This window comes from Pteropus vampyrus, unplaced genomic scaffold, assembly GCF_000151845.1.
Source record: "Pteropus vampyrus isolate Shadow unplaced genomic scaffold, Pvam_2.0 Scaffold36, whole genome shotgun sequence".
NCBI classification, from domain to species: Eukaryota; Metazoa; Chordata; class Mammalia; order Chiroptera; family Pteropodidae; genus Pteropus; species Pteropus vampyrus.
This window is the reverse complement of record NW_011888817.1, coordinates 1,105,793-1,131,785: the sequence shown is the minus strand read 5'-3', so window position 1 is coordinate 1,131,785 and position 25,993 is coordinate 1,105,793. Positions and strand designations below refer to the sequence as shown.

At 35.7% G+C, this 25,993-nt stretch overlaps 1 protein-coding gene across 1 annotated transcript in view; it reads left to right on the top strand.

Moving 5' to 3' along the window:
• EIF4G3 (eukaryotic translation initiation factor 4 gamma 3) overlaps positions 1-1,588 on the top strand; it is a 247,084-nt gene extending 245,496 nt beyond the window's left edge. The window contains exon 27 of the mRNA XM_023529130.1: positions 1,305-1,588. Within this exon, the coding sequence (XP_023384898.1) occupies positions 1,305-1,551 (247 nt within the window). The 3' untranslated portion in view covers positions 1,552-1,588. The remainder of the gene's footprint in view (positions 1-1,304) is intronic.
• The last annotated feature ends 24,405 nt before the right edge of the window (positions 1,589-25,993 follow it).

Sequence of the window (25,993 nt, the reverse complement as noted above, 5' to 3'; positions counted from 1 at the left end):
TGGGATGGGATGGGATGGGATGGGATGGGATGGGGTGGGATGGGGTGGGATGGGATGGGATGGGATGGAAAGGAAGGGTAAGTTATCTGGCAAATATCTAATGGTTTGTTCCTTGAGAAAGCCAGGCTCACCCAAAAAGCCTCCTGGAGGCTTGTGTAGGGCTCTTCAAGCTAATGCCTCAGGATGCTTTAGATTAATTTAGCACTCTCAAACACAGGGATGACAGCCCACCCACACACCTCTGTAACACTGTTCTTCATGTTATATTTGAGATTGTCTTTTATTCTTCACCATTATGTATTATTCTACTGTCTCCCTACTTTGATTTTTGTAGGATTCGTACAGTTAAGTGTCCCATTTGTTGGTTTATGGAGAATGGACGAGGACCTGTAGTATAGTGACATGGACACAGAGAACAAAATTTTGTTATAAGCACTTTTAGAACTGAAGTTTCTTTAAGCTCCCAAACTTTTGTGATTGTAATGTTTGGCTGGGTAGACTTTCTAAACTGTGTTAGTATTCCCTTGGCATCTGAAACAAAATATACGTAGCACAAGTCAACTTTTTAATGATGACTGAGATTGTAATTGAACACCAGTTGTGCTATTGGGGTTTTTGTGGCTCTTTAGGCCCTGCCATAAATTTCCCCCGATAGCTCTGCCTTTTGAGTGTGTATGGTTTTTTTAAAGTGATTAGACTATTGTTGTGCCTCTGCAAACCCTTCTTGCACTTTTTATTTGCTGCTTCTGATCAGAGATAAGGAACTATTTGTCCAGCTGGTTAGAATTGTCTAAAAGAAGACTAAATAGGGAAATAGGAAGGTTTATTCTTAAAATGAATAAAGTGTGTGACTTTGGCTATTCAAAAATTACTTTACTTGGTTCTCAAATATTTTCCATATGTGTGAAGTTTCCGAATAAAGTATCATATAATTTCTAAGATAGTGATACCATGTTCTTTTGGTATTGTGTTTTCTTTCACTCATATTTATAAATTCATCACAGTCTTCTTTATTCTTAAAAATTTTTTTAAATTTTAAGGAATTGCCATTGGCATTTTAAAATTTTAAGTGGTATCCCTTTAACATTTAAGAGAAAAAGTTAAAGCTATCTTAATATTCCCTTTAAAGCACTGATTTTACTTGTTTCTATAAATAATTGCACTTTGAAATATAATTGGTGCCTCACACATTAAAGTTATCTGGGAAATTATTCTGCGTACTTTAGAACATGTTAGCGTTATTTTATAATTTACATACATAGGGAATGGGGTGGTCTTTTGAAAAGTGTTGTTTTGTCTTTTAGTCGTGGAAGCATGGGCAGAGAGAAGAATGACAAGCCCCTGCCATCTGCAGCAGCTCGTGCAAACACTTTCATGAGGGGCAGCAGTAGTAAAGACCTGTTAGACAATCAGTCTCAAGAAGAGCAACGGAGAGAGATGCTAGAGACGGTGAAACAGCTCACCGGAGGCATGGATATGGACAGGAACAGCACCGAGGCGGACCGAAACAAAACCAGGGAGTCAGGTGAGACACCTTACGTGAACAGATAGAGATGAAGATTTGGGCCTTAAAATTGGAAGTAAAAAATACAAAGGAGACTTTGTGCCTAAGTAGATTTCAGAATCAATACATGATAGCAACACACACACCAGTATCTTAAAAGTTAAAGGGCAGCCTCATAGTTTTGTAGCGTAGTTCTCATTCCCCAAGTATCCCTTTGTTCAGCAATTTATAAATTTTCTTCTTTCTTTATTAAACGTGATGATGATGAGGTCCTCTTGCTGTAAACAACCTGAATTTCTTAAAAGTTCCCTAAATAACACACCACTGTGAGTTAGAGTACTTATGCTTAGAGCCCCTCACATACATGAAAATTCTGAGCTTTTGAGTCACTGCAAGCAAACCATAGAGAAAGTATCTGATTGTCTTTTGTTACCTTCATACTCCTTGGCAACCTCTGTGGTTTGTACATGTTTAACATGTATATGCTTAGAGGATGGACTCAGATAATGTTCTAAAAATTGCCTGTGTCTCAGTTTCCTCATTTGTTACATGGGGATAATAAGTATAAGGTTATTATAAAGATTAATGAGAAGAATATACGTGTAACTAATTAGAACATTACCTGATAAATAGTTTCAAAAGGTATTAGTTGTCATGATGATGATAATGACAGTGATAAAAAAAAAAGTTTAAAAATAATTTTTAGCATCTTTAACTTTCAAATTTGTTTCACTATTTAAATTGTCTTCTAACTTTAGTCTCTAAATGGATTTCAGAAGCAAATTGAAATGTCTTCTCCCAATGGATATAAACTTCAGATCTTTTGACTGTAGAGATATGTAGCTTTCTTATCTGTGCTAGGAATTTGGGAAACATAGCAAGATAGAGCATGAAAATATCTGTGTGTAGTGAATAATGTAGCACCGTTGCCCTATACATGTCTATTGTCTGGGTCATTTGTTTATTTACTTCATGTACTCTGAGCCCTCATGACTTCTGGGCACTCAGTCCCTGCTCTCAGCCTTCAGTCTGCCACATCAGGAAAACCCTTTATCAAATAACTCCACAGAAGTACAAACTGAGAAAAATGCTGTGAAGGAAAGGAACATAGTTCTGAGACAGTACTTACAAAGGAACTAGCTAGAATTGACATGGAGAGGTGTCAAAGAAGGCTTCCCTAGGTATAAAGGACCAATAGGAGTTAAAACAGATTTGCAGAAATGATGGACATGGAACAGAGAGAAAGAGCTTCCCAGACAGAAAGACAGAAGGGATGTACATGTTGGTCCCCTAAGTACATACATGCTAAACATGTACAAACCACAAGAGCACCATGAGCAAAGTGGTAGTTGGCAGAACCATTTCATTTTGGAGAAGTTGCCCAAGGCCATTGTGGCTAGAGATCTGGGCATGATTGTGTGGGCCTCATGTGCTTTCCATCATCGAGGTAATGGAGAGGAATCAAAATATAGAAAAGAACAAAAAAGTTTAATAAAAGTTTGTCATATCTCTATATTTTCTTGATTAGTGTGGATCATGAAATTACTTAGTGCATCTCTATTCTACAGTAAATGTTTCCGTATTCTGCTTTTAGGTATCTTGCTTTGTCAAATTTGTACCTATTTTAATGCCTTTACTGAAAATAGTGTAATAACACATAAATGTTGTCAACCATGATCCTACCATTTTAATGATAATTTTTGTCATTTTCACTTTCTCACTTTTTTTAACTTTACTAATAGCAAAACCAGAAATTCCAGCAACATCAGCCCCTGACAAGCCTGCATTGTCAGAAGAGGAGATGGAGAGGAAGTCCAGATCTATAATTGATGAATTTCTACACATTAATGATTTTAAGGTAAATGAATTTTTTTTTTTTTTTAAGAAAGTAATAACAATGCAGAAAGCCCTGTGACAGGCATAGTAACTTGGTTCTGGTCTAAATCAGATGTCATTGTGAACTGATAAGACGTAGGGTGTGTAATCCAAGTCCTACACAGTTCAGTTTGCACAACCCTGGTACATTTCTGCCAGGTACTCTTAAATTGATACTATATAGTTCATAGGATCAAGTGGCAGGAAGAGAGAGTGGGTACCAATCAGTTTCTGCCGTGGAATAACCAATTTGACTTTGATATTAATGAACAAAGAACAATGCATTATCATTATAGGGCATTTCTGACTCCCTGTATATTAGGCTGACATTGCTTTTTCTTTATTTCATAAGTGGAAAACTAAGGCACAAAGGAGTAAGCAGTGTGCTAGGGTCATGCAGTCTAAGTGAATCATTTCAAGACATAGCTTTGCATTTGCCCTTCTTTAACCTTGACCTTCTCTTCGATCTTCATTTTAAGATGGTAGTGAATAAGATAGGTATACTGCCTGACTTCATGAGCCTTACAGTCTAGTGGCAGAGACAGACCATAAATAGGTAACTCCACAAGGAGATATTTAAACTGTCGTCATAATAAATGCTCGTATACCTATATAGGGTCTTAGGAGAGATCATATAATAGGACCTAGTGTAGGGATCTGGAGTAAGCAAAGGCTTGTTAAAAGTATTTGTCAGATAACTAAGTACTTTTGCTTTGGCATTATGTGATTAAAACTTCTTTTTAGCTTACTTATCTCTTCATAACTTAGTCATATGCTTTCTATACATAAAAATCAACGTGGTTAGCTATAGTCCAGGCTTCTAAAATCCTCAAGCCTCTGAAATTGTCCAAAACGCAGAAGTAGGAAGAAGTTTTGATGGATAAGCAAGTTGGAAAGGAGTTCTTTACAGAAGCCCTTAGAAAATGCAGCAAAAATAAATGAACATTAACTGGAAAGTGCCAAAGAAAAGACTTCATATACTGTTATTTAGTAGTTAGATTCTTAGGAAGTGAAGAGTATTCCTGTAAACGGGCAGCACAGCTGTTTTCTTGCATGGAAGTAAGGAAATGTGAAAGACTTGCAAGAAAGTGGAAAGGCTACGAAAGATAAAGAGCAGAGACAATGAGGAAGAAAGCGGTGGAGGTTGGCTTTAGAAATAATTGGAAGGATATACAAGGTCAGCTAGCAACAAATACTTTGAAAAAGAAAATGCCCCTCTGATGAACTAGAGATAAAGGGAGGAAAAGGCCTTAGTAACACTTCAGTGCAATAAGGGGACCCTTTGAAGAATCATTTAGCCCTAGGCCAGGTCTGCAGTATGGAAAGGACAGAGTCAGTTGTGACTCAGGAATTTCATTTTGTAATATACAAAGCAGCTCTGCTGCAGAGTGGTGATAAGAACCAGGTAATAATGTCAGACTTGGTGAGGGCTTACTATGTGCTCGGTGCTCTTCTATGTATTTTATATGTATTTGTTCATTTAACTCTCGTAACACTCTCCTTGTGTTAATATTATTATAAAAGCCATTTTTACAGATAAGGAAACTGAGATGCAAAGATGTAAAGTAACTTGCTCTGTGTTGTACTGCTGCTAAGTAGCAGACTCAGTGTTCAAAGCCAGGTTCCTAACTTCAGAGCATAAACTTTATCTTATCACTTTTAGGATATTAGTGTGTCATGCTAAAGGCTTACAGAGATTTTTCCTAACATATTAATAGTTGCTCTTATTAACAACAATACAAATTAATATTTATTGAGCCTTTGTTTTGTGCTTGGCAATGTGCCAAGTGATTTTATATACACGTTATATTCAATCCTCACAGTAACTCTATGATAGGAAGTCAAGGCTGAGAGATTAAGTTACACTCAAACTCACACAGTAGTGGCAGAGCTGGGATTCAAACCTACATCTGTCTGATCCCACAGCCTGTGTTTTTAGCCTCTCTGATGTATCTTTATTGAGTACCTAAAACATGCCAGCCACATTTTAGAGAATACTGCCTGGATATACTGTAGTATATCTAGGGAGCAACACGGTCTGCTTTTAAGGGTCTTTAATGAGCTTACATTCTAGTAGGAGATAGAGACAAAGCTGCCCTAAAGATAGGTAGTAAATAAACAGCAACTACAAAATGAAAAATAATGTTTCGGTGTAGAGAAATACAGTTAGGTGATATGACAGCCCGTGATTGGGCGATCACAGAGACTATAAGAGGTGTCGTTTCAGCTGAGAACTCAAAAACAAGAAAAATCAAACCATGAGAAAATAGCGGGGAAGGGCAAGATTATGAACTGCTATGACATTAGAGGTACCATGATATAGTTAGTTGACACTGTGTGCAGAGTCAGTGAATAAATTCCTATTGGAAGACAATCACTTCAGGTTACATACTGAAGATTTTATACTTGCATTCCTTTAAACTCTCCCGAAAAGACATAATGATGATGATGCTTTTAAAATGAGGCAAAAACCCACAAGGATAAGGAGCATAGGGAATAGACAGCAGCAACATTGCGGAAGTTAGAAATCAGATGAATGGTAATTTCTTCAGCAGATGATGAATGTGTGTAAGTTGCAGATGGAGCCGGAAACAGTAGGATTGATTGATTAAAAGTATATGTAAGAAAGTTTTACATGACAACTGGCCCAAATGTTTCAAAAATGCTAGTGTCATAGAAAGACAAAAGAACGAAAGGACCTGATCTACGTTAGAGGATTTAAAAAGACAGCATGATTTGTGATACTGGGTTTTCATTTGGATCCTATACAACACCAAAAAGCTATATTTGACATTTGGGGACAATTGTGAAAATTCGAGTATGTACTGTATATCAGATAATATTTTTATTGACATTGTATGAATGTTAAATTTCTAATATGGAGAGAAAGAAAACTAACAATTAATGAATCTAAATTGAAGTGAAGATATATAGGTGTACATTGTACTACTTTTTAATTTCTCTGTAGTTCACAGTTTTTAAGATAAAAAGTTGACACGGGGAGGTATTAAATAAAGTAGCAGAGGGGCAGTAAAGCAGCAGCGAGACACCTGGATGTGCCTTTACGCCCTTCGGTCAGGAGGCAGCCCTTCTCACACACAGCTTTCCCTCAGAGGAGCTACTCTCTTTAGAGGTGAAACCAGAGTTTCATACCCAGACAAAGTTGAAATGACTAAGGCGGGGGGACACTGCTGTGTCGGTGATTCAACAACCCTGGCTGCCAGCTGCCAGCCTTTTACCCTCCACACCAAAGGTACGCGGACCTAGCCCGACCACCCCATGGGTGAGAAACAGTCACGAGCCCCACACCCTGAGAACTTCCTTCAAGGTTTTTGGTACTAACCATATGAAGGAAGACTGTTTTTGTTGAAAATTTTACAAATATAAACACACCGAAACAGAATTTTCTGTTGCCACTTTAAGGCATTTGAATCATGACATCGAATTTCTATTTCATAATATACCATTTTCAGTTTTTTAAAAGATCATAAAATAGGCAAACATTGTGTAGAAAAATATATTTTGACTCGAGTGATCTTTAATAAAATTATTAACTTAAAAGCAGTTGTCTTACAAAGTCACTATTTTTTAAAATATAGCTAATATTGCCTATATCAGCCTGCATTTTACAGAGCTGTATTAATGTTTTAAAAATTAATATCAGAACTGTCTTGTTTGTGGAGTTTTTTACTGTTTGTCATTAGTAGAAGATTTTAAACTTTTTTTAACACTCTGGTAATGCTGTCTAGATTTTTAGAGTAAGCTTTCACTTGCTATTTGAACAGGAAGCCATGCAGTGTGTGGAAGAGCTGAAGGCCCAGGATCTGCTACATGTGTTTGTGAGAACAGGGGTGGAGTCCACCCTGGAAAGGAGCCAAATCACCAGGGATCACATGGGCCAATTACTGTATCAGCTGGTGCAGTCAGAAAAACTCAGCAAGCAAGACTTTTTCAAAGGGTCAGTATCTTCCTCAAGAGTGGTATTCATTTACTAGAAGTTAATTTTAAAAGTACATATCTTTTTTTAAGTATTTGGTTTTTTACATAGATTAAAATTGTGTTTAATATGTTGATGTGTAACATATTGATAATATGTTGGTTGATGTGATGGCATTTTGTAGACTGCTAGGGCATAAGGATTATCTTCTGGTTTTCCATGTCTTATTGTTAGACCTATATCATGATGTAAGTAAGGTAGCAGAGACCTCTTAACTGTGGAGGAACTGAGACCCTCAACAGCCTATTTACATGTAAACTCCTGGATGTTCTTTGAGGAAAAAACTTCTTCATGACAAAAAAAAAAAATCTGGAAAATTGACTTAAAAATAAAAACCTTATCTTATCATTAAACCTAGGAAATGCTTGCCTGTCCACATTAGCCCCATAGGATGTGTAACTCCAAGTTAATGATTTAATCTATGCCAGGTTGGTTTCATTATGATTCCTGTTGATGGCTAGTTTGATGAAGTCTGGCTGTCACTGGTGTTGTATCCTCATTTGATCAGGTTCTGGTATCTTAGTGATACCCCATCATCCCAAGTGCATGGATCAGGTTCTCTGTGGTACAGCCACAGAATCTTACCCAGGCTTAGGTTCTAAAATGAGTGTTTATGGTGAAAATTGCATATAATAAGAAATTTTGTTTTAGGAGCCGTGTTGTATAAGTACAAACATAGAATCACACTCAGCACTGATAGGTCCCCACTCTCTAAGGTAATAGGATCTAAGCCCTCCTGAGGGCTGAACATCAGATTCACATCTCCTCTCTCAAACTCATCAAGTGGAATGGTAGTAAGAATTCTGCACTATTGGTTTTTCTCCTTGTAAATTTTTTTGTCAAGCTCATTTTGTATTCTTGTACATTAAATTTGCTTGAGAAGAAATGCCACTGTGTATCTTTCAGATATGGTCATCCACTTAGTGTAACTATTAGATGCTAAGGTCGAATATACTTAGGAATAATTACTCGTTTGATTTTGTGAGGAAGATGACATTGACCTCCAAGTTCTGGATAATGTATACTTGCCCCTACAATCACTAAAAAGTTGTCTTTCAGCAGTAAGCTAGATAGCAGTCCCCAAGCTTTTTGGCACCAGGAACTGATGTTCCTATGAGAACCCAATGCCCGATGATCTCAGGTGGAGCTGAGGCGGTGATGCTAGCGCTGGGGAGCAGCTGCAAAGACAGATGAAGCGTTGCTCACTCGCCTGCCACTCACCTCCTGCTGTATAGCCCGGTTCCTAACAGGCCATGGACCGGTACCAATCCACAGCTCGGGGGTTGGGGACCCCTAAGTTAGATTCCATTGAATTCAGTGACTAACTAGATTAAGGCCAGTTAACTGACCCAGTTAACTTAATAAGAAACTTTGGCAAATATTGCTATGTTTGTTGGCCTTTAAGGCCAGGATGGTTTCCCAGTTTGTTTTTTATTTGTTTGTTGGTTGGTTGGTTTTTTCTTACAAGGAGGGACAGGAAGGTTTCCCAGTTTTAAAAGAGGAATCTGTTGCTCACTCTTAATAACCAGCCAGTGTAAATAGTAAGAGCAAATGAGGGGTATCTACATCCTACAAACAAATTGAGGTTTGCCCCTAGCTAACTTAAAACTACAATTCCAAGCCCCTAGAAACTACATTTGTAGTAACTATTATATTAGTTTATAAATAACTTGCTTTTTACCCAGATATGATGATATATTCACCAGAAAATTGTGGAAATGAGAATGCTGGATTATTCACCATTTTCTACCTCTCTTCAAGCTATTCTCAGATGTTGGTTCATATCTGGAAAGACCTCAAGAAGTCTGATCTAGCTTCATCAGCTCTAATTGAACTTTTGAGGTGCTAGTTTGGTTTCTAGGCTATCTCAGACATTTGCACTTCCCCTTGTTGGTTCCCTTGAGGGAAACGCGTCATGTCCAGTCATGGTGTCCACACTTTCATTGGTGGTGGCGCTTTTGCTGCTGCTGGCAATACTGCAACCACAGCCTTTTATTTAGACCACAAATGAGATTAACACTTCTGTGCCTCAGCAACTGCTTCATCTTTCTCTATTTTTACTTTCTTTTGCAGCTAGTGATAATACAGTGGCTCCAGGTCTAGCTTTTCATACTAAGTTAGACCTAACCAGGCCATCCTAAGACCAGTATGCCTATGAAGACCTCTATTCTTCCCTAACTGGAGAGGCCTGGCAAGTTTTTCTAAGATGGAAACAAAGCAATATCTCCTGTCATTATCCACCAAGAGCCTTCTTACAAATAGATCGGAGTTTCCCAATTAATTCTAAAGTCCAAGTTATAAATAGTTCATACTCTCCAGAGAAGCTAGTTCATTGGAGCTATGGAAGTACCCTACGTCTTTTGTCTTTTTAGTCCCAACAGCCAAAGATTTCTGTTTTAACATAGCATTGTGGAGGAACATCTAAGATTAGCTTCCTTGGATGCTGCTACTGCTTAGATGCCAACTTCTGAGCAGTCATTGAAGCTGTTTCTGCCTGGCTTCCCAAGCCAGCAATGATTCTGGGAAACATAGAAAGTAGAAGGCCTCCACATTTACTGGGCCCTGATCAGACAACTGTTAACCCACCATTTCTTCTACAGTTCTTTTTAAGGCATGCACTGCTACTAAATGTTAGACTAGACCAAAGAGCTTTCAAAAAGGCTCTTTCTGTCAGGCTGTTTATAAATAAAGCTTAGATCCTTTGGAATTTTGATTATAAGATGCTATATCAACTCTGAGCATAATAGTTGCCTTATGTAAAATATATTTCCACAAAGGCAACATCAAACAATCCTCTTGGAATTTTCAAGACTTGAATCTAAATGCTTTATGACGCAAATTAAGTAGGTAGGTAGGTAAATAGGTAGATGCATTTCAAACAGTGTTGATACAATCAGGAGACTTCTTTTTTTAAAACTGGTAAACAGTTGAGTGCAGTTCAGTATTAGCCAGAAGATTGGAATCACTTTGGAAGTGTAATAAACAAGTGAAATCCAAGATGGTAAAAATCAGAATTGACAGCAGACACAAGATATGTGTCCTTCAGGAAGCTTGGTATATTAGTATTTCACTTTGAGAGATGTTTGTTGGAAAGGAAGTTCTTATCTCTACTAATTTTTTGGAACTTTTCTTACTTCTTATGGCAATTCTACCATGTTAAAAAAGATACTGTTCAGAGCTTACACAGATATGCAAAATGAGTTTCAAATTAAAAAAAAAGAAATTACAGAGCTTCTACTTAACAGCGAAAACCCTATTTACTTACATAGGTAAGATCTAGTTTAAATAGACATTTTTATAGTAAATGACGATGATACTGCGGTATAAGAAGGCTTTTTTATCTTTTTTATTTCTTCTTTTTACCTGTAGTTAGATTCTTATGATTAGCCATAATAATATTTGACCAGGCTGATTTTTAGATGTTTTCACTATCTTTTTCCTTGCTTATCTACAGCAAAATTTACTTTTTTGCTAAGTTATCGTAATGCAAATTGTGGAAGATGCTGTTGATGATACCATTTCCAGCTATAGTAGATTATTTTGCTTTTTTAGCAAATTTCTGATTGGACCTTTACTAAATTTTTTTTTAATTACAACTTTTAACCATGTACCTCTTCCTTTAATTAAATTTTAGGAAGGAAGCCGATATATAGAATAAATAAAAGTAGAGCTTCTGTAGTTGAAACGGGGGAAGGGAAGCCTAAAGTCCCAGCTGGGACCCCACCAAAGTGCAGTCCAGTGGGTGTGATGGTCACTACCTACCAAGAAGCAAGGATATGGTGTAGCTCTATTTCATTCATTCAGCCAGCAGAAAATGTGTATTATGCAAGGCATTGTTATAGGCTATGTAGTAACCCAAAGACTATTGTGTGTAGGAGCTTCTACACACCTAGGATTTTCCTTCTAACGTCATACAAAAGGATTTAGGAACTGTAAACCTGAAAAGAAATAAGTCTCTTAACAAGCTTGTTCTATGGAAATCCTATGTTCAGCCAGATATGTTTTTTATCAGCAGTATGGTGTGTTTCGCAGACTGTCTCATGACTAGTCAAGAAGTAGAAAACCAAGGCAAGAACATGGGTATGTTTTACTTGTAAGATGACGTGAAAATAACAGTAAATGTACTGCAGAAAGACCCGCGTGGCAGCAGTTGCTGTCTCATAGGCTCATTAAACATCTTTATCTATGCCACTAACCCATGGAACATGACTCGTCCTCATAGGGTGATTAACCCGGAATTCCTGGAGTTCATCCAGATTATGGTCCATCAGTAGCACATTAACTGAGCTGAGAAAGACTGCACATAATGAGAGAATAGTCAAGTATCTGTTATATTGCAAATAGATGTCAAATAATTGCAAGCTATAAGGTCAGAAAGTTAACTTTAAGGATTCATGAAGCCCAGAGTTGGATAATGTGGTTGAGCAGCAAATGGTTATGAAATAGCACCTTCAGAAAGGTGACTCTGCCTTGTAGTGGTACCTGTTTTTAAGTGAAAAAAATTAATGACACGTAGGCTTCTGAGGTAGGTAAAAAGAGTAGCGTACTCTAGCTGGAAACTGGGACTGCAGTGAAAAAAGCACATATTTATGTAAACAGATTGGAAAGGATACGAAGGCAAATACTGCCTGCCCATGGCCCCTTCATTCATTCACGATTATGTGTATTTCCTTGTAATTATGTATATGTCTCCTATAGTTCAGTTTACTTTTGTGTTCGTACTTTTTAATATGCTGTATATGGGACTAATTAACAAAGTCTTAAATTATGTTTTTATACTTCTAAATGAATAGCTATGATTTTGAGCCTAAATAATATTGTGCTGATATTTCATATTTGACTTTTCCTAAGTTTTATATTCAGGTCCCATTTATTTCACTTCACATTGAGAAATATTTCATAGTGTGAAAGCCTGAAACTGTTAGCTTTTCTTTAAAGGTACAACAGTTCGTAACATGTAATGATGATGATGTTAGTAACATTGGACTCTTTTATATCCATCCAAGTTTTTTCCCCATTGCATGCTCCTCAAGGATAAGGATTTTTGCCTTTTCTTCTCTTTGTGTATGTTCTGCATTACACTAAGTTTTTAGTAAGTGCTTTTGATTGACTCAAAAGATATAATACTCAACTGTGGTAAACTTTGTATAGTGTGGGATTAAATTGAATAGCTGCTCCCCCAGAACTTCAGGTGCCTGCCTCCTTTTCATCATTTAAGTCTTTCAAACATCACCTCCATACACAGGTATTTTCTAATCACTGTCTATATTGGGATATTGTGGTACCATAGGTCATGTATTGGCCCTATATGCAAGGATGCTTTTGCTTGGGCCATTCTCGTTCTCCCCACACACAAATATAACCTCTTCGAGAGCAAGAACTTGTTTACCAGTTACTTTATGTCTAAAACAGTACCTAACATACCAAGTGCTTAATAGATATTTCTTGACTGACTGATTTTTGATCTCTTTATTTAATCTTAACTTTTGAATTATATTTGTGTGAGAATTTTCTTCCTGTTCTTTTTTCAGTTTTTCAGAAACATTGGAATTGGCGGATGACATGGCTATTGATATTCCCCATATTTGGTTGTACCTTGCCGAATTGGTGACTCCCGTGTTAAAAGAAGGCGGAATCTCCATGAGAGAACTTATCGTGTAAGTCGTACTTGTTTCTTTTGATGTATATCAAAGTTAAACTGATAACAAAATTCACCAGCTGGCTTTTTAGCATAGTGTTGTTCCCTTAGGGCTTTTGGAGACTCTTGTATGCAGCCTGTGACTCTTTAAGACTTATAATTTTAATACAAATATGTTCTATTATACTATATCTTCACTGGAGAAGTGATGGGGATATAGTAGCCCTTTGGTCCATTGAGGTTAGCAGTGATTGTCGTTGTGGCTCCAGAATCGTGTCACCAGAAGGTGATTGCTTCTGGAAACTTAACGTTAACCTGACTTTTATGTCTATCATTGCCCCAGTGTTTAAGAAGTTATATTTCCACATAATAGCTTGTCAGACTATGATACTTGCATAATACATGCTCAGGTTGTAAGAAAAGGAACTGAGGTCTTAGATTTGGGTATGAGTGAGAAATCCTTGTATAGACTAGTATTTCCCAAACTCTTCTTTAAAACATTAGTATTTCCCCAGAAACTGTTCATACTCTGCACGCTATTGTATCCCCTTTCTTTGACATTCACAAAGCGTATTATTGCGTATTCAAGATTATGAGAATCCTATAATAAATAAAAAACTATTGCTTTGTTTAATTCATCATTGCCTATTTAATTCACCATAGAATCCTTTTTTAAGGAATAATTAGAGTACAGTTTGGGAAATACTGATTTAGACTGAAAAAAATTGATCTCTTTTTCATACATATTCTTTAAAAAAAAAAAACAATAAATAAGCTTCACAACTTCTGTTACATAAGGTGCTTCTCTCCTTTCAACTTAAAGTGGGGTTTGTGTAAATAAACAGATTATTAAGTAACACTTATCTTTCCATTGCTTCTATCACTGAAGCAGTTAGAGAAAAAGGCAAAAACCAGGAATTCTAAAGTTTCTTTCCAGCTTCTTTATGAAGCATTAAGTGAACCTGAAGTCTCTAAACCACTTCTGTTGAAGATTACTTACTGGATTTGGCTTGCCCACAGTGTCTGTTCTTTTGACTCACAGTGTTCGCTTACTGTTCTAGAACAAGGAATTTGTTCAGAGGTAATTAATCACCACTCCTGTCTTTTACAGAGAATTTAGCAAACCTTTACTTCCTGTTGGAAGAGCTGGGGTCTTGCTTTCTGAAATATTGCACCTTCTATGCAAACAAATGGTGAGTGTTAAACTGAGTGTCAGACTCAACAACATATTAGGAAGGGCAGTGATTTTGCACTTAGGTTATCTGTGAATAGCTTAGATATCACTGTGCAAGTAATTGTTTCCTGTTACTATTTGAAAAAGAGTGGGATCTCTGTTTCAGTAGTTTCCTCCAGAAATGTGGTTTTCCTTCTGTTTACTAGTAATTTGGGAAAGAATTTGGTAGATTTGGTATAATTTTAAAGAATATCGAGATATGTTTGAGTTGTGGCTAGTAATTTTACCTTCTTGAAACAAAATTGCTACATTATTTATACTTTTTAATAGATTTGAATGAAAATCATCTACTTTCAGAGAAAGATAGGATTCATAAAATGATTAGTTTTATTATTTCTGGATCGTGGGCTGGGTAGAATAAGGTACCACAATATTCTGATTAGAATAAGTGGTAAAAATGATTCCGCAGGATTGTGAACCTTCTGTCTTATATTTATTTTAGTTTAATAAATACTGCATTATTCTCTACAAGACTCTGTGCTAGGATCTAAGTCTGCAAAGATAACTAAACCTTCAAAAAATTTGTAGACTAGAGAGGGAGACAGACGAGTCTGAACCAATAGTTTCAAAACAGTGTGTCATTGTTGTATTAGAGGTCTCGAGGTTTGGTTTGGGAAAGTGATGTAGCATCACAAAGGTGATGTAGCACCTGAGGTGAAAATGTCAAAATAAAATAACTCAAGCATTAAAATTCTGGAGTGATTTTCTGACTTATTCAAATGAGAGCGAAAGATTTTGAAATGATAAATTCCATTGTTTTATAGGCATTGATTTAAAAAATCCAACATTTTATTTCTCCTTCTAAATATATAGAAGTACTTCTGTATCACACTTGCATAACAGTTATTCATAGATAGGTGTACTAAATAGCCTGATCTCTAGTTCGAAGTGAGTATCTATTTGTTATTTATACTCTTTGCTTGCTGGCACTAAAGTTTTTATTGAACCCTAATTTGTAGATCCAGAATTTCTTCCTCCTTTCCTACCTACTTTAATCCTTACTTACAACTCAAATTCTTGCGAACTTTTATTTGTAAAAATGAAAATGAAATTCTTGTAGAGCGTAAATTCTGCGGTGAGAGAGCCTGAGTTTAAATCGTAGCTCTACCAAGATATCAGCTGTGCCTTACATGTGCCTTCGATGACAGCTGCAGCCTCAAACCCTGACATTTTCCTTTATCATTGTAACTTTATTCAAGCAGTGGACTTGAACCACTTTCTCATCAATTTTCCAGCTGACAACAGCTCTTCTCTATTTCTTGGGTTCAACCTTGTGCTTCTTGCTCTTGAAACATTTCTCATTCCTGGTTCAAGAACAACTTCCTTAGTCATTCTCATGTTTGGCAGCATAATCACGACCTACTATGAAGAGGGATTCCAGTGAGGCTTGCTGAATGGCTTTCCTAGCAGATGCATATGGCACTGTCTAGGAAAAGAGACAGTGTTGAATTTGTAAACTCCGTGCATTGGACTCTTTTTAGGTGACTCTATAAACGCCAAACACCAGCTTGCAGACCCTCAGATTAGTCATCTAGTAAAAGAAACTATTGAATCTTAAACAACAGTACTTCAGTCTTTCGCCATTATATTTACAACATTTAGACATCTCAGTTTGAGAGCTAAAAGTCCTAAGAAATTAACTTCCTATCAGCAAGGAAAAGTTTTGGTTTTTCAGTCTTAACCATTCTGCACTCTTAACTTTTGTTTTTCTTTTGCCGTTGTAAAAGTAAGTGGATTTGACTTATCTCTGTTTTAGAGCCATAAGAAAGTGGGAGCCTTATGGAGGGAAGCTGACCTCAGCTGGAAGGACTTTTTACCAGAAGGGGAAGATGTACATAATTTTCTCTTGGAGCAGGTGAGTAAGAACAAGGCTTATTTATGCCTACTTGTTTGATAGTACATATTTTCAGTCCACAGTTTGGAACATGTGTATGCAGAATACCAACTTGATTGATAACATGGATTTTCAACTACACAGTTGGTCGGCACCTGTAGCCCCTATATTGTTCAAGGGTCAACCATAGTTGATCATAGAGGAAATGAAGGTAATTTCATTAATATTCCAGGCTTCAAAATTAGATAAATAGGAGTCATGGGCAAGATGTCATTTTAAGTCCATGTTTTATGTCCACTCCAAGTATGCATCCGTTAGATGATAGATAAAAGGAAAGAGAAAATTTAAAAGACTTAGTCACACTTAGAAAACAAGCTATATATCTTCATGAACCAGAAATGAAACTGATAAATAAAGCAGGAGTAATAGAGCTAAAACTGCAAGCTTTCTTAGTTCTGGATCTGAAAGCAGGAATAGACAACCAGAAGTTATTTCTGGGGGCTAATGGCCACTGGCATGTTCCTTACAAGGCAGAGGATTGGAGGAGCAGCTTACTGCATGAAACCATAGATAAATACCATAAATAAATAAGATCCAGGAAGTAGACATAGTTTTACAGAAAGAACCTTTGCTAGGCTGCCTACTGACTTGGTAACTGGATCCAGAAATTTATAACAAGGCAGAATACCCAATGGTTGATATAATTGGCTGCTAAACTAAGAATTGTGGGAGATCGGATAGATGCAGCCATAAAACTACTAGACTGGAGAACATGACAGAGAAAGAAAACAAACAAAAAAGCACCCTCAAAATGATCATGCAAATCAAAATTCTAAAACATATGATGAAAATTAAAGCTAAGACAGCCAACAAAATCAGCAATAGGGAGGAGGAAAGATTACTCTTAGGCAAAATGGGAATCTGAAAATGACCGTAAAGTAAGTATGTAGTGCTGGATAAAGACATTGTATTAGGTTATTATGGACTTTAGCTTCCTTTGGTTGTAGCCTAGATACACTGGAGAGCGCTCCTGCTACAACGGTAAGAACCTGCATAAAGTATAATTTATCTTTCATTGCGAGGCTTGTAGAAAGTGGAAGAAATGCCCGAGGAACAAAAAGAATGAGGGGCAAAAATAGCCAGAGATGAAATCTGAACTCTTGAGCAATAAGCACTATGTGAAGGTCATGCGGCCCAATGCCATTAAGTGCAGCCAGAGATTTTAAAAGAGATTGAAATGACCCAGTCCTGACTCCAAGAAGCAAGTCAAAATGTCTTTGGAAAAACAACCTCAACTTAGGTCCCTTTTTTCTACAAAGTAACATGATCTAAATGTATAAGTTAACACTTAGAGTTTGTTTATTTAACATATAATGAAACAAGTAACCATGAGTGAGAGTAAACAGACAAAAAATGCTAGATTTAGACCCCAAAGACTTGAGATAATGAAATTATCACTCAGAATATAAAATAACACTATATAAAAAAGAGGGAATCACAAAAATGAGCAAACAAGAAGAGACTAGTGAAAATGACTCACCAGACTTTTTTTTAAAAGAAGAAACTAGTTAGAATTTTAAGAGATGTTACAAGATTTTCATACAGCTATATAGTGTTTGTGTTTTAAGCTAAATGTTATTACAAAAGATAGAAAGTTTAAAAACATTAGAAAGTTTGTCAGATAAAAAGGTTACCATAAGCTAAGGTTAATTTATTATCGAATAAAGAAAAATGTTATAAATCTTGTGTAGCTTAAGTGCACTGTGTTTATAAATTACACAGCAGTGTACAGTAATGTCCTGGGCCTTCATGTTTACTCACCACTCACTCAACCAGAGCAACTTCCAGTTCTGCAAGTTCCATGTTCATTTTTATACTATATTTTACTGTACCATTTCTATGTTTAGATATGTGTAGGTACGTAAATACTTCCCATTGAGTTACAGTTGTCTACAGTATTCAGTACAGTGGCGTGCTATATAACTTGGTAGTCTAGGAGCAATAGGCTATACCATATAGCCTAGATGTGTAGTAGGTTGTACCACTACACATCTAGTGTATACATTAGATAAAGGCACTCTATAACATGTGCAGAATGATGAAATAGCCCAATGATGCATTTTTCAGAATGCATCCCTGTTGTTAAGCAACATATGACTTTAGTAGGCTTCAACAGCAGATTTGAGCAGGGAGAAGTAAGAATCAGTGAACTTGAAAATAGGGCAGTTGAAATTGCTCAGTCAGTCACAGTCATACTGCCACGAAAATTCATCCTTAGTTTTTGCAACAGGTTTATTCTTTTATAAATTATTTTGCTAATGAAGTTTCTGGTATCATTCTGTGAAACTGAATATCATTGAAGTTTTTAAATAAAGTTCCTGTAGTTATTTATTTAAAAGAAAACTTTAAATTATAATAATACATATTGGAGATTTAATTCATTAAAGATATAAAAATGCTTTAAACGAAGAAATTGCTTAGTTTGAGGAACAGGAAGAAAATTGAGTTGTAAAAAATGAACAGAGCCTAAGGACCTATGGGATATCATCAAGTATACCAACATACACATTATGGAGTCCCAGAAGAAGAAGAGAGAGAGAGAGAAAGGGGCAGAAAAAATATTTGAAGAAAGAATGGCCAAAAACTTCCCAAATTTGATCAAAGACATGAATCTACACATCTAGAAATTTCAGTGAGATCCAAGCAGGGTAAAACTCAAAGAGATTTACTCCAGGATATAATAATGAAATTGTTGAAAGGCAAAGACAAAGAAAAAATTTTGAAAGCAGCAAGAGAGGTAGATCAGATACAAAGAATCTTCAGTAAGATTAACAGCCTACTTCTCATCAGAAACCATGGAGGTCAAAAGACACTGGGATGATATACTTAAATGCTAAAATTTAAAAACTGTCAACCAAGAATTTTATATCTGGCAAAATTTCCTTTAAAAATGAAGAAATTAAGAGATTCCCAGATTTAAAAGTTAAATGAGGTTCTCACCAGTAGACCTGCCCTTCAAGAAATTCTAAAGGGAATCCTTCAGACTGAAACAAGAGCACTGTAGACTGTAACTGAAAGCACGGGAAGAAATAAAGATAACTGATAAAGGTAGCTACAGAGTAGACATAAAAGCGAATATTATATTTTTGGTTTGTAGCTCCTCTTTTTTCTTTCCTATATGATTTAAAAAGCAAATCCATAAAATAATTATTATAAATATATGTTAATGAGCACACACCGTATAAAAATGTAATTTATGAAAATAACAACGTGAAGATGGTGGTTAGAATTTCCGTGTGACCCAGCAATTCCACTTCTAGGTAGAATTCATCCAAGATAAATGAAAACATGGCACCCTGGTTTGATGTCAGATATACTTGGATTCATACTCCAGTTTTCTACTGCTTAATGTCACTTGAATGTCACAAGAAAGTTACTTGATTTCTCTGAGCTTTGGATTCCTCACCTATAAAATGCTAATAATACCTACATTGTAAGATTTCTAGGGAGATTAAATGAGTTGCTTAAGAAATATTGAGCAGAGAGGTACTCAATAAATTATGGATAATTTGTTATTAAAATGTTTAAAAGGCAATTAGAAAAATGAGGTTCCAGAAAACTTGGCCTTCCATATCCTGACTTTTTGCTTTCTTCTAAAATAGATGGTTTAAAGCCATTTTTCTGGGAACACTAGTACGTTCTGCAAGAGGTGATGATGAAACTAATCCATAAATTTGAAGCCCAACATTCTGGATTCCAGAGAATTAAATAACTTGTATAGAAACACAAGAGTTCTGAGAAACAAATGTTTCTCTCCTGTAACCAATATAAATTTTACAGCTCACCACTGACTCCCTTTGACAGTGTTAAGGGTTGTTATTTTTAATTTTTTATGTCACACTTTATTAATGAGCACTGTCCTTCATGTTTGATTTTGTTTTTGTTGTTAATTGCTCTCAGACCTTAAATTATTTCTTTAGGTTTGGGGTAGATTAAACAGGTGTTAGATGTAAGCGTTCTAACATAAGAGTGTTAGAATAAATCTGAAGAATATTTCAAGGTTATAAAAAATTGATTGTCTGTTCTTAAAAGAACTTATAGCCATCATCTTGTTCTTCTGTGTGCACACTAAAGTGTGGGGAGTATTTAATTTTTCAACAATTAAGAAAAATTATGATATCGAATCATGTTTCCAAAACTTTTTAGGAAAATATTACTTAGAAATGCTACGTATTTGGTAAAGACAATTAAAACAATAAGATGAAAAAAAAATTTTTTTGACAAGCCCAGGTAATTTTTCCTTTGTGGATCCAAGGAAGGTATAGAAATGTCAGTCTTTGAAAGTATTAGAGAAAAATTTATGTTAATAATCTTTAATATTTTACTCTTTATGATTTTTACATAATAAAACTTCATAAAGCAAAGCATACCTATATACCTCAGTATCTTAGAGCCTTGGAAATTACCAATAATTTTTATTATCATTCTTTTTTTTAACTACCTGTCCAAGAGTTAAACAATTATGGCCTCATTTCTCACACTTGGATTCAGAATGGTTAGGAAGAGTTTGAAGGACTGAACAAAACCAGAACTGCAGAGTTTTGACAGCTGTTCTGTGGTGATACTGATATTAAACCATAGGCTGTAGAAAAGGAGTTAAATTATACCTAGCTAGTACTCCTGCCCTGCCTTAGAGCTATGTCACAGCTAAGAGCAAAACTGAAGCTGAGAATGATTTAGAGGTAAGCATACCCAGAGAGATAATTCCAGTGGTTTTGTTTGCTTGCTTGTTTTTAAGGAGAATCAGCAAAGCACAGTATAAAAAGTGGGAGAAATATTCAGAAGGATAACGGACTAAGAATCTTTCTGAATTATAATTATAAAATGGCTTCTGCTGATCATTTTGATTCCATGTAAAATAGAAGGTATAGCCCATGACTTTGTTTTCCTCTCTGGGTGATGATAATATTGAATTATATTAATATGTTTAACATTTTATGTTTCAGAAGTTGGACTTTATAGAGTCTGACAGTTCCTGTTCCTCCGAAGCACTTTCAAAGAAAGAACTCTCTGCTGAAGAGCTATATAAGCGACTCGAGCAACTCATCATTGAGGACAAAGCAAATGATGAACAGATCTTTGACTGGGTAGAGGTATGACAGCTATATCACCTTCCTCGATATCTCTGCAAGAAAGATTCTTGAGGGATCCCCTTAATTCACATATTTACCCTTTCACTTTATGGGAGTTTTTTTACTTTAATGAAGTTAGTTTTTGTTCTTATATATATTCGTATTTGTAACTGTAAGGCTGTTTTTCTGTTTTTATAAGAGTCACAGTCTTTTGTAAAGTCAAGTAAAAATATTCAGAACATAAGCCATTTTTCTGGGTCTCATTAGGTTAGGATATACCTTACATATTACCATTCAAAAATTTACATTTTTTTCTAAATGTTCTCACATTTTAGATACTATCCTAAATAAAATTAATAAGCAGTATATAGTTATTATGAAATGCGTTGGCTTACATTTTCATAATACATTCCCTTTGAAAATTTAGTACTTATTTATCTTGTGGAGTCTATCGATCATGTTTGTTTCTAATCTGTTACTATATTCCTTTAATGTTTGTTTCTAATCTGTTACTATATTCCTTTAAATAGTAATTCTTGTTCATGTAAGTGTGTTTTATTTGTGTACATTTTCCATGGAATCATATAATAATCCAAGTTGAAAGAAAGCCATGGAGGGCTAATCTAGTTCTTTCCCTCTTGTATAAATTCTCTTTTGTAGTCCTTCTAAAAGATTGTTTCTCCAACCACTTCTAGGTATTGAGAAATAATGAGGCTTTTAATAATTTGGTTTTTTACCTATTTTCCCCCATGTCTGTATAAGATTAATAAGTCTGTCATCTCGCCTAGTTGGGAACCTTTATTAATTGTAATAGTCTGCCATTGCATTCCTGTCTCTCTTTCTAGGTCCTTTCATTCTTTCTTGAAATCTTGATACCCAGACCCTTGTCTGGTTACTTGTATCCAAACATAACCAGGATTTTCAGCATCGCTATCAAAGCGACATGTGCAAACAGAGCATGATCACCAGATATGGTCCAACAGAGTTAGGCGGTGCTATTGCCTTCTTTGTTTTGGACTCTGTGCTTTGGCCGGCTCATCACACTGAACTCAAATTGCTCTCTTGGTTATGTAGTACCCATTCTTTTATGTTCTACAGTTTAGCCATCTCTTTTCATCCTGAACATACACATTTGGATTTTTAACCAAAATGGGACTTTTAAAATTTGATTTCTGTTTATGTTCATCTTCTTAAATTAGACACCTTTTTTAGTCTATCAGAACAGTTTAGATTCTGACTTGGTCACAAAATTTGCTTGCCACCTTTTTTCACTTTCTATTCTCCTTCATTTCACTAATAAACCAACTGTGTCGTCATCCAAGTTATGAATAAAATGTAAGTAGGGTAGGGCCAAGGACAAAGCAGCATACTTCCAGGGACCAGACTGCATCCCCACCCCTGCGGACACTTTCAGCTGTTCACCGTTTATTATTTCACATCATTCTACTGTCTTGTTCTTCTTTTCATCTTGTACACAAGGGGATAGCTATCGTTAGATTATTTGTCAAATGCCTTACCAAAGTCCAGAGGACTTATGCCTGTATCTATCTGAACTACTATATACTAATCAAATCAGAAAAGGAAAGGTTAGCATGACCTGTTTTTCATATATATATTTAGTCCTCTTAGCATAACCATCTCTTTCGTTTCTGAGACTTAACTCATTCATGTGATAGTTTGTTGTAGAATTTATCACACAATCGGCATCAAGCTTGCTGGTCTGTTATTGACACCATATACCTTCTTTTCTATTTTAGAAGTCAGATATAACATCATTCTCTTTCTCCATGATTTTTCATAGATCACACCACCATTTGAGCAATTTGTTCTTTTATTTTCACATGTATTGTAAAATGATGTTGTTTTTACCTCTTTGTTCATGTCGGGCTTCATTTTTTTATATCAATATTTATTCCACCTATTCCAGAGCTCACATTTTACTGAATATAAATGATACCTAATAAAGGTGACTTTTAAAAAGAGAGCAAGAATACAAAACATAATAGTAACTGAGCTCACAGTACATACAGATGTTTGTTGCTCTGTATCTGATACAGTTTTATGTAAATCCAATTTTGGTTAACTATCCCAATTAGCAGATCAATCTTCCCTTTTGTTCTTGCACATTTTTTAAACATCTTTGCTTAATCTATACTTTAGTGTTCTTGACACTTTTCTTCAGGTCTTTCTGCTTTAAATATTAGAATTACAATATTCAGCTTTTTCGGTAGGAGAAATATGCAATTTGTTTCTTTAAAACAAGAAACAGATGGTTTAGAAGTGATATTTATTATCTAATTACATTTAGCTAATTTGTTTCTTTTCTCAGATTCTGCTTGAAATCTAATCCTTTGGAGGTTTCACATGGTATTCAGTGCTTGGAATAGCTCTATCCACCTGTTTGTATTGTTGGCCCAAAAGTAATGGAGTCTTTTAATTCTCTCATTTATTCTTCAAAAATAATTGTTCAGACTTCGAAGAAGTAATTTCTGGGATTATACCAGCCTAGCTGCAGCCTAGATAATAATATTTTTAAAAGAGGTATAAAGCAGCAACTGGCTATAACATATAAGTCATCCTGAAATCTTTTATTTGTGGCTCTTGCCCCACTCCGTCCCCAACCTTAGCTGTCAGCAGTAGCACCACATGTTTCTCTTCTGTGGGGAGAGATTGGTAGGGAAAGCTCCTTGTTCACCTCTGCCAGTATCCAGCAGAGCTAGCCATCCGACTTGTTAACCACTCTGAATTCGGCTCTCAAGAAACTACCAGTTCTTCCCAAGTGATATTTGAAGTTAGCTATTCAACAACAAGAGAGCTGCTAACTAACATATTAGTTTTAAAATTCATAAACATTAAACTGATCTTTAAATATCTTTGAAATTCTTAGTTTTCTAACACAGAAGTTTATAGTGACATCTTTAATTTTTCCTGGCCAGTCATTTTAAGGCCGACCCTTTCAGGGAAAAACGCTATGCTGTGCTATTAAAAGAAGCTGAGACAAGCACTAATTCTGTTCACAGGCTTGAGGAGCATAAACTTAGAAAAGTATTTGAAATACCTGCCTAGAAAATGTCTTATTTAGTTTGTCATTTCTTTTGCCACTCATCTGGTTTAGGACTGTTTTACAGCAAGAAACTATTAAGAGAAATAAAATCTTAAGAGAAATAAACTAAAAAATAAATTGGTTCATTTCCTTAACATCTTTAAAGACATTTTTCTGCCATCCTTAGAGAAGAGTAACAGTTATCTCACCACCACCTGAACAGTTCGTATGAGGCAATGCTCAAGATTACTCTCTACTTCAACATTAAAATTAAGATTAAAACTATGTTCGCACATCTAAAAATAGTTGCACATGACTGAGAAAAGTAGTCTTTAAAATACACTGTGGTTGTGGTATAGTTGTTCTTTCAAATGTATAAATATAGGTTATTTATTGAGGAAGAAAATGCTTTAAATTGTTGCTCTTGCAAATGTACCTAGAACACAGTACTGCATTATTGAATAAGTAAACGATAGACAGCGATAACCTCCCTGAAAACTAAATACTGCTACTTAGAACATTTTCAGGCAGAACCAACGGTAGCCTAAGTATTTTCCAGTAATTCAGAAAATTAATTTTTGCAGGAAGGTTGAATGTGACCCTATCTACCCCTAGTGCCAAACGAGGCCTAGTTTAGGAGAAGTAATTTCTCTTCTGTGCAAGTGTACCTTTAACTGTTCCATTTACTTTTGCTATCAGGCTAATCTAGATGAAAGCCAGATGAGTTCACCTACATTCCTTAGAGCTTTAATGACAGCTGTTTGTAAAGCAGCTATTATAGGTAAGTAACATTTCTGAAGGTAAAGCTTAACATGTGACATCCCTACTATGTCAAGTACTGACAATATGGGCCTGAGTTCATATTATCTTCAAAACTTGCCCTATATAACTTAGTTTCTGTGCAAATGGGTGCCATTTCTCTCTGTCTGCTGTGCCTGCAGAGAGCCCAGATCTGAGCAGCTGCTGCATGCTTTGGGTTGTTTTATATTCTGTTGCATGCGACTTTTCTAATTCACATTATAATTTGCGATTTTACTTTTCACCTCCAACATTGAAAACCTCCTCCTTCTTCTAGTCAAGAGTTAGAATAAGCAGGTCGACTATTCTTAACATATCGCTGAAGCCCTAATCTCAACAGGAAAGCCATTTTATGTAAATATACATATATGAGAAAAGAAAATACCAGTTTCTCCTGCTTTATGTTGACTTTATATGATGAGACAATTTCATTGGATGTTAATGAATTACATGGGTGGATAGCTTTAGGATTGGTGAAACCCTAAATATTCCAGGCTATAGTATTTAACAATATCTAACAAGATCATCATCTTAGCTTCAGGGAGAAATCCACATTTCTGTCACTGAAATAGAAAAAAATCAGTTCAAAAGTTGTTCAGAATTTCAGGCCTCTTTTTATCATTTTAGAAGATAGCTTCAGAATTATAATTTAAGATTTTCTGTCAGATAAATGTTTTTTCAATGTTCATTCTTTAATGAGGTAAACAACAAGCTAAGTGGAAAGTCTTCATAAAAATTTTTAAATCATTTCTGTTATGTGTGGAGCCATAAGACTTTCGTGCTTTAAAATCAGAGTTGGAAAATATAAAAACTGCTTTTAAAAACAAGATTGTGTCCTAGCGCTAACTTACGGAAGAAGTAAAACCTTACACTTCTTGGCTCTGCGGGTACCTTCCTCAGCCCCTTTTATTGTGTCTTTCCCCCAAAAGGCCTGGATC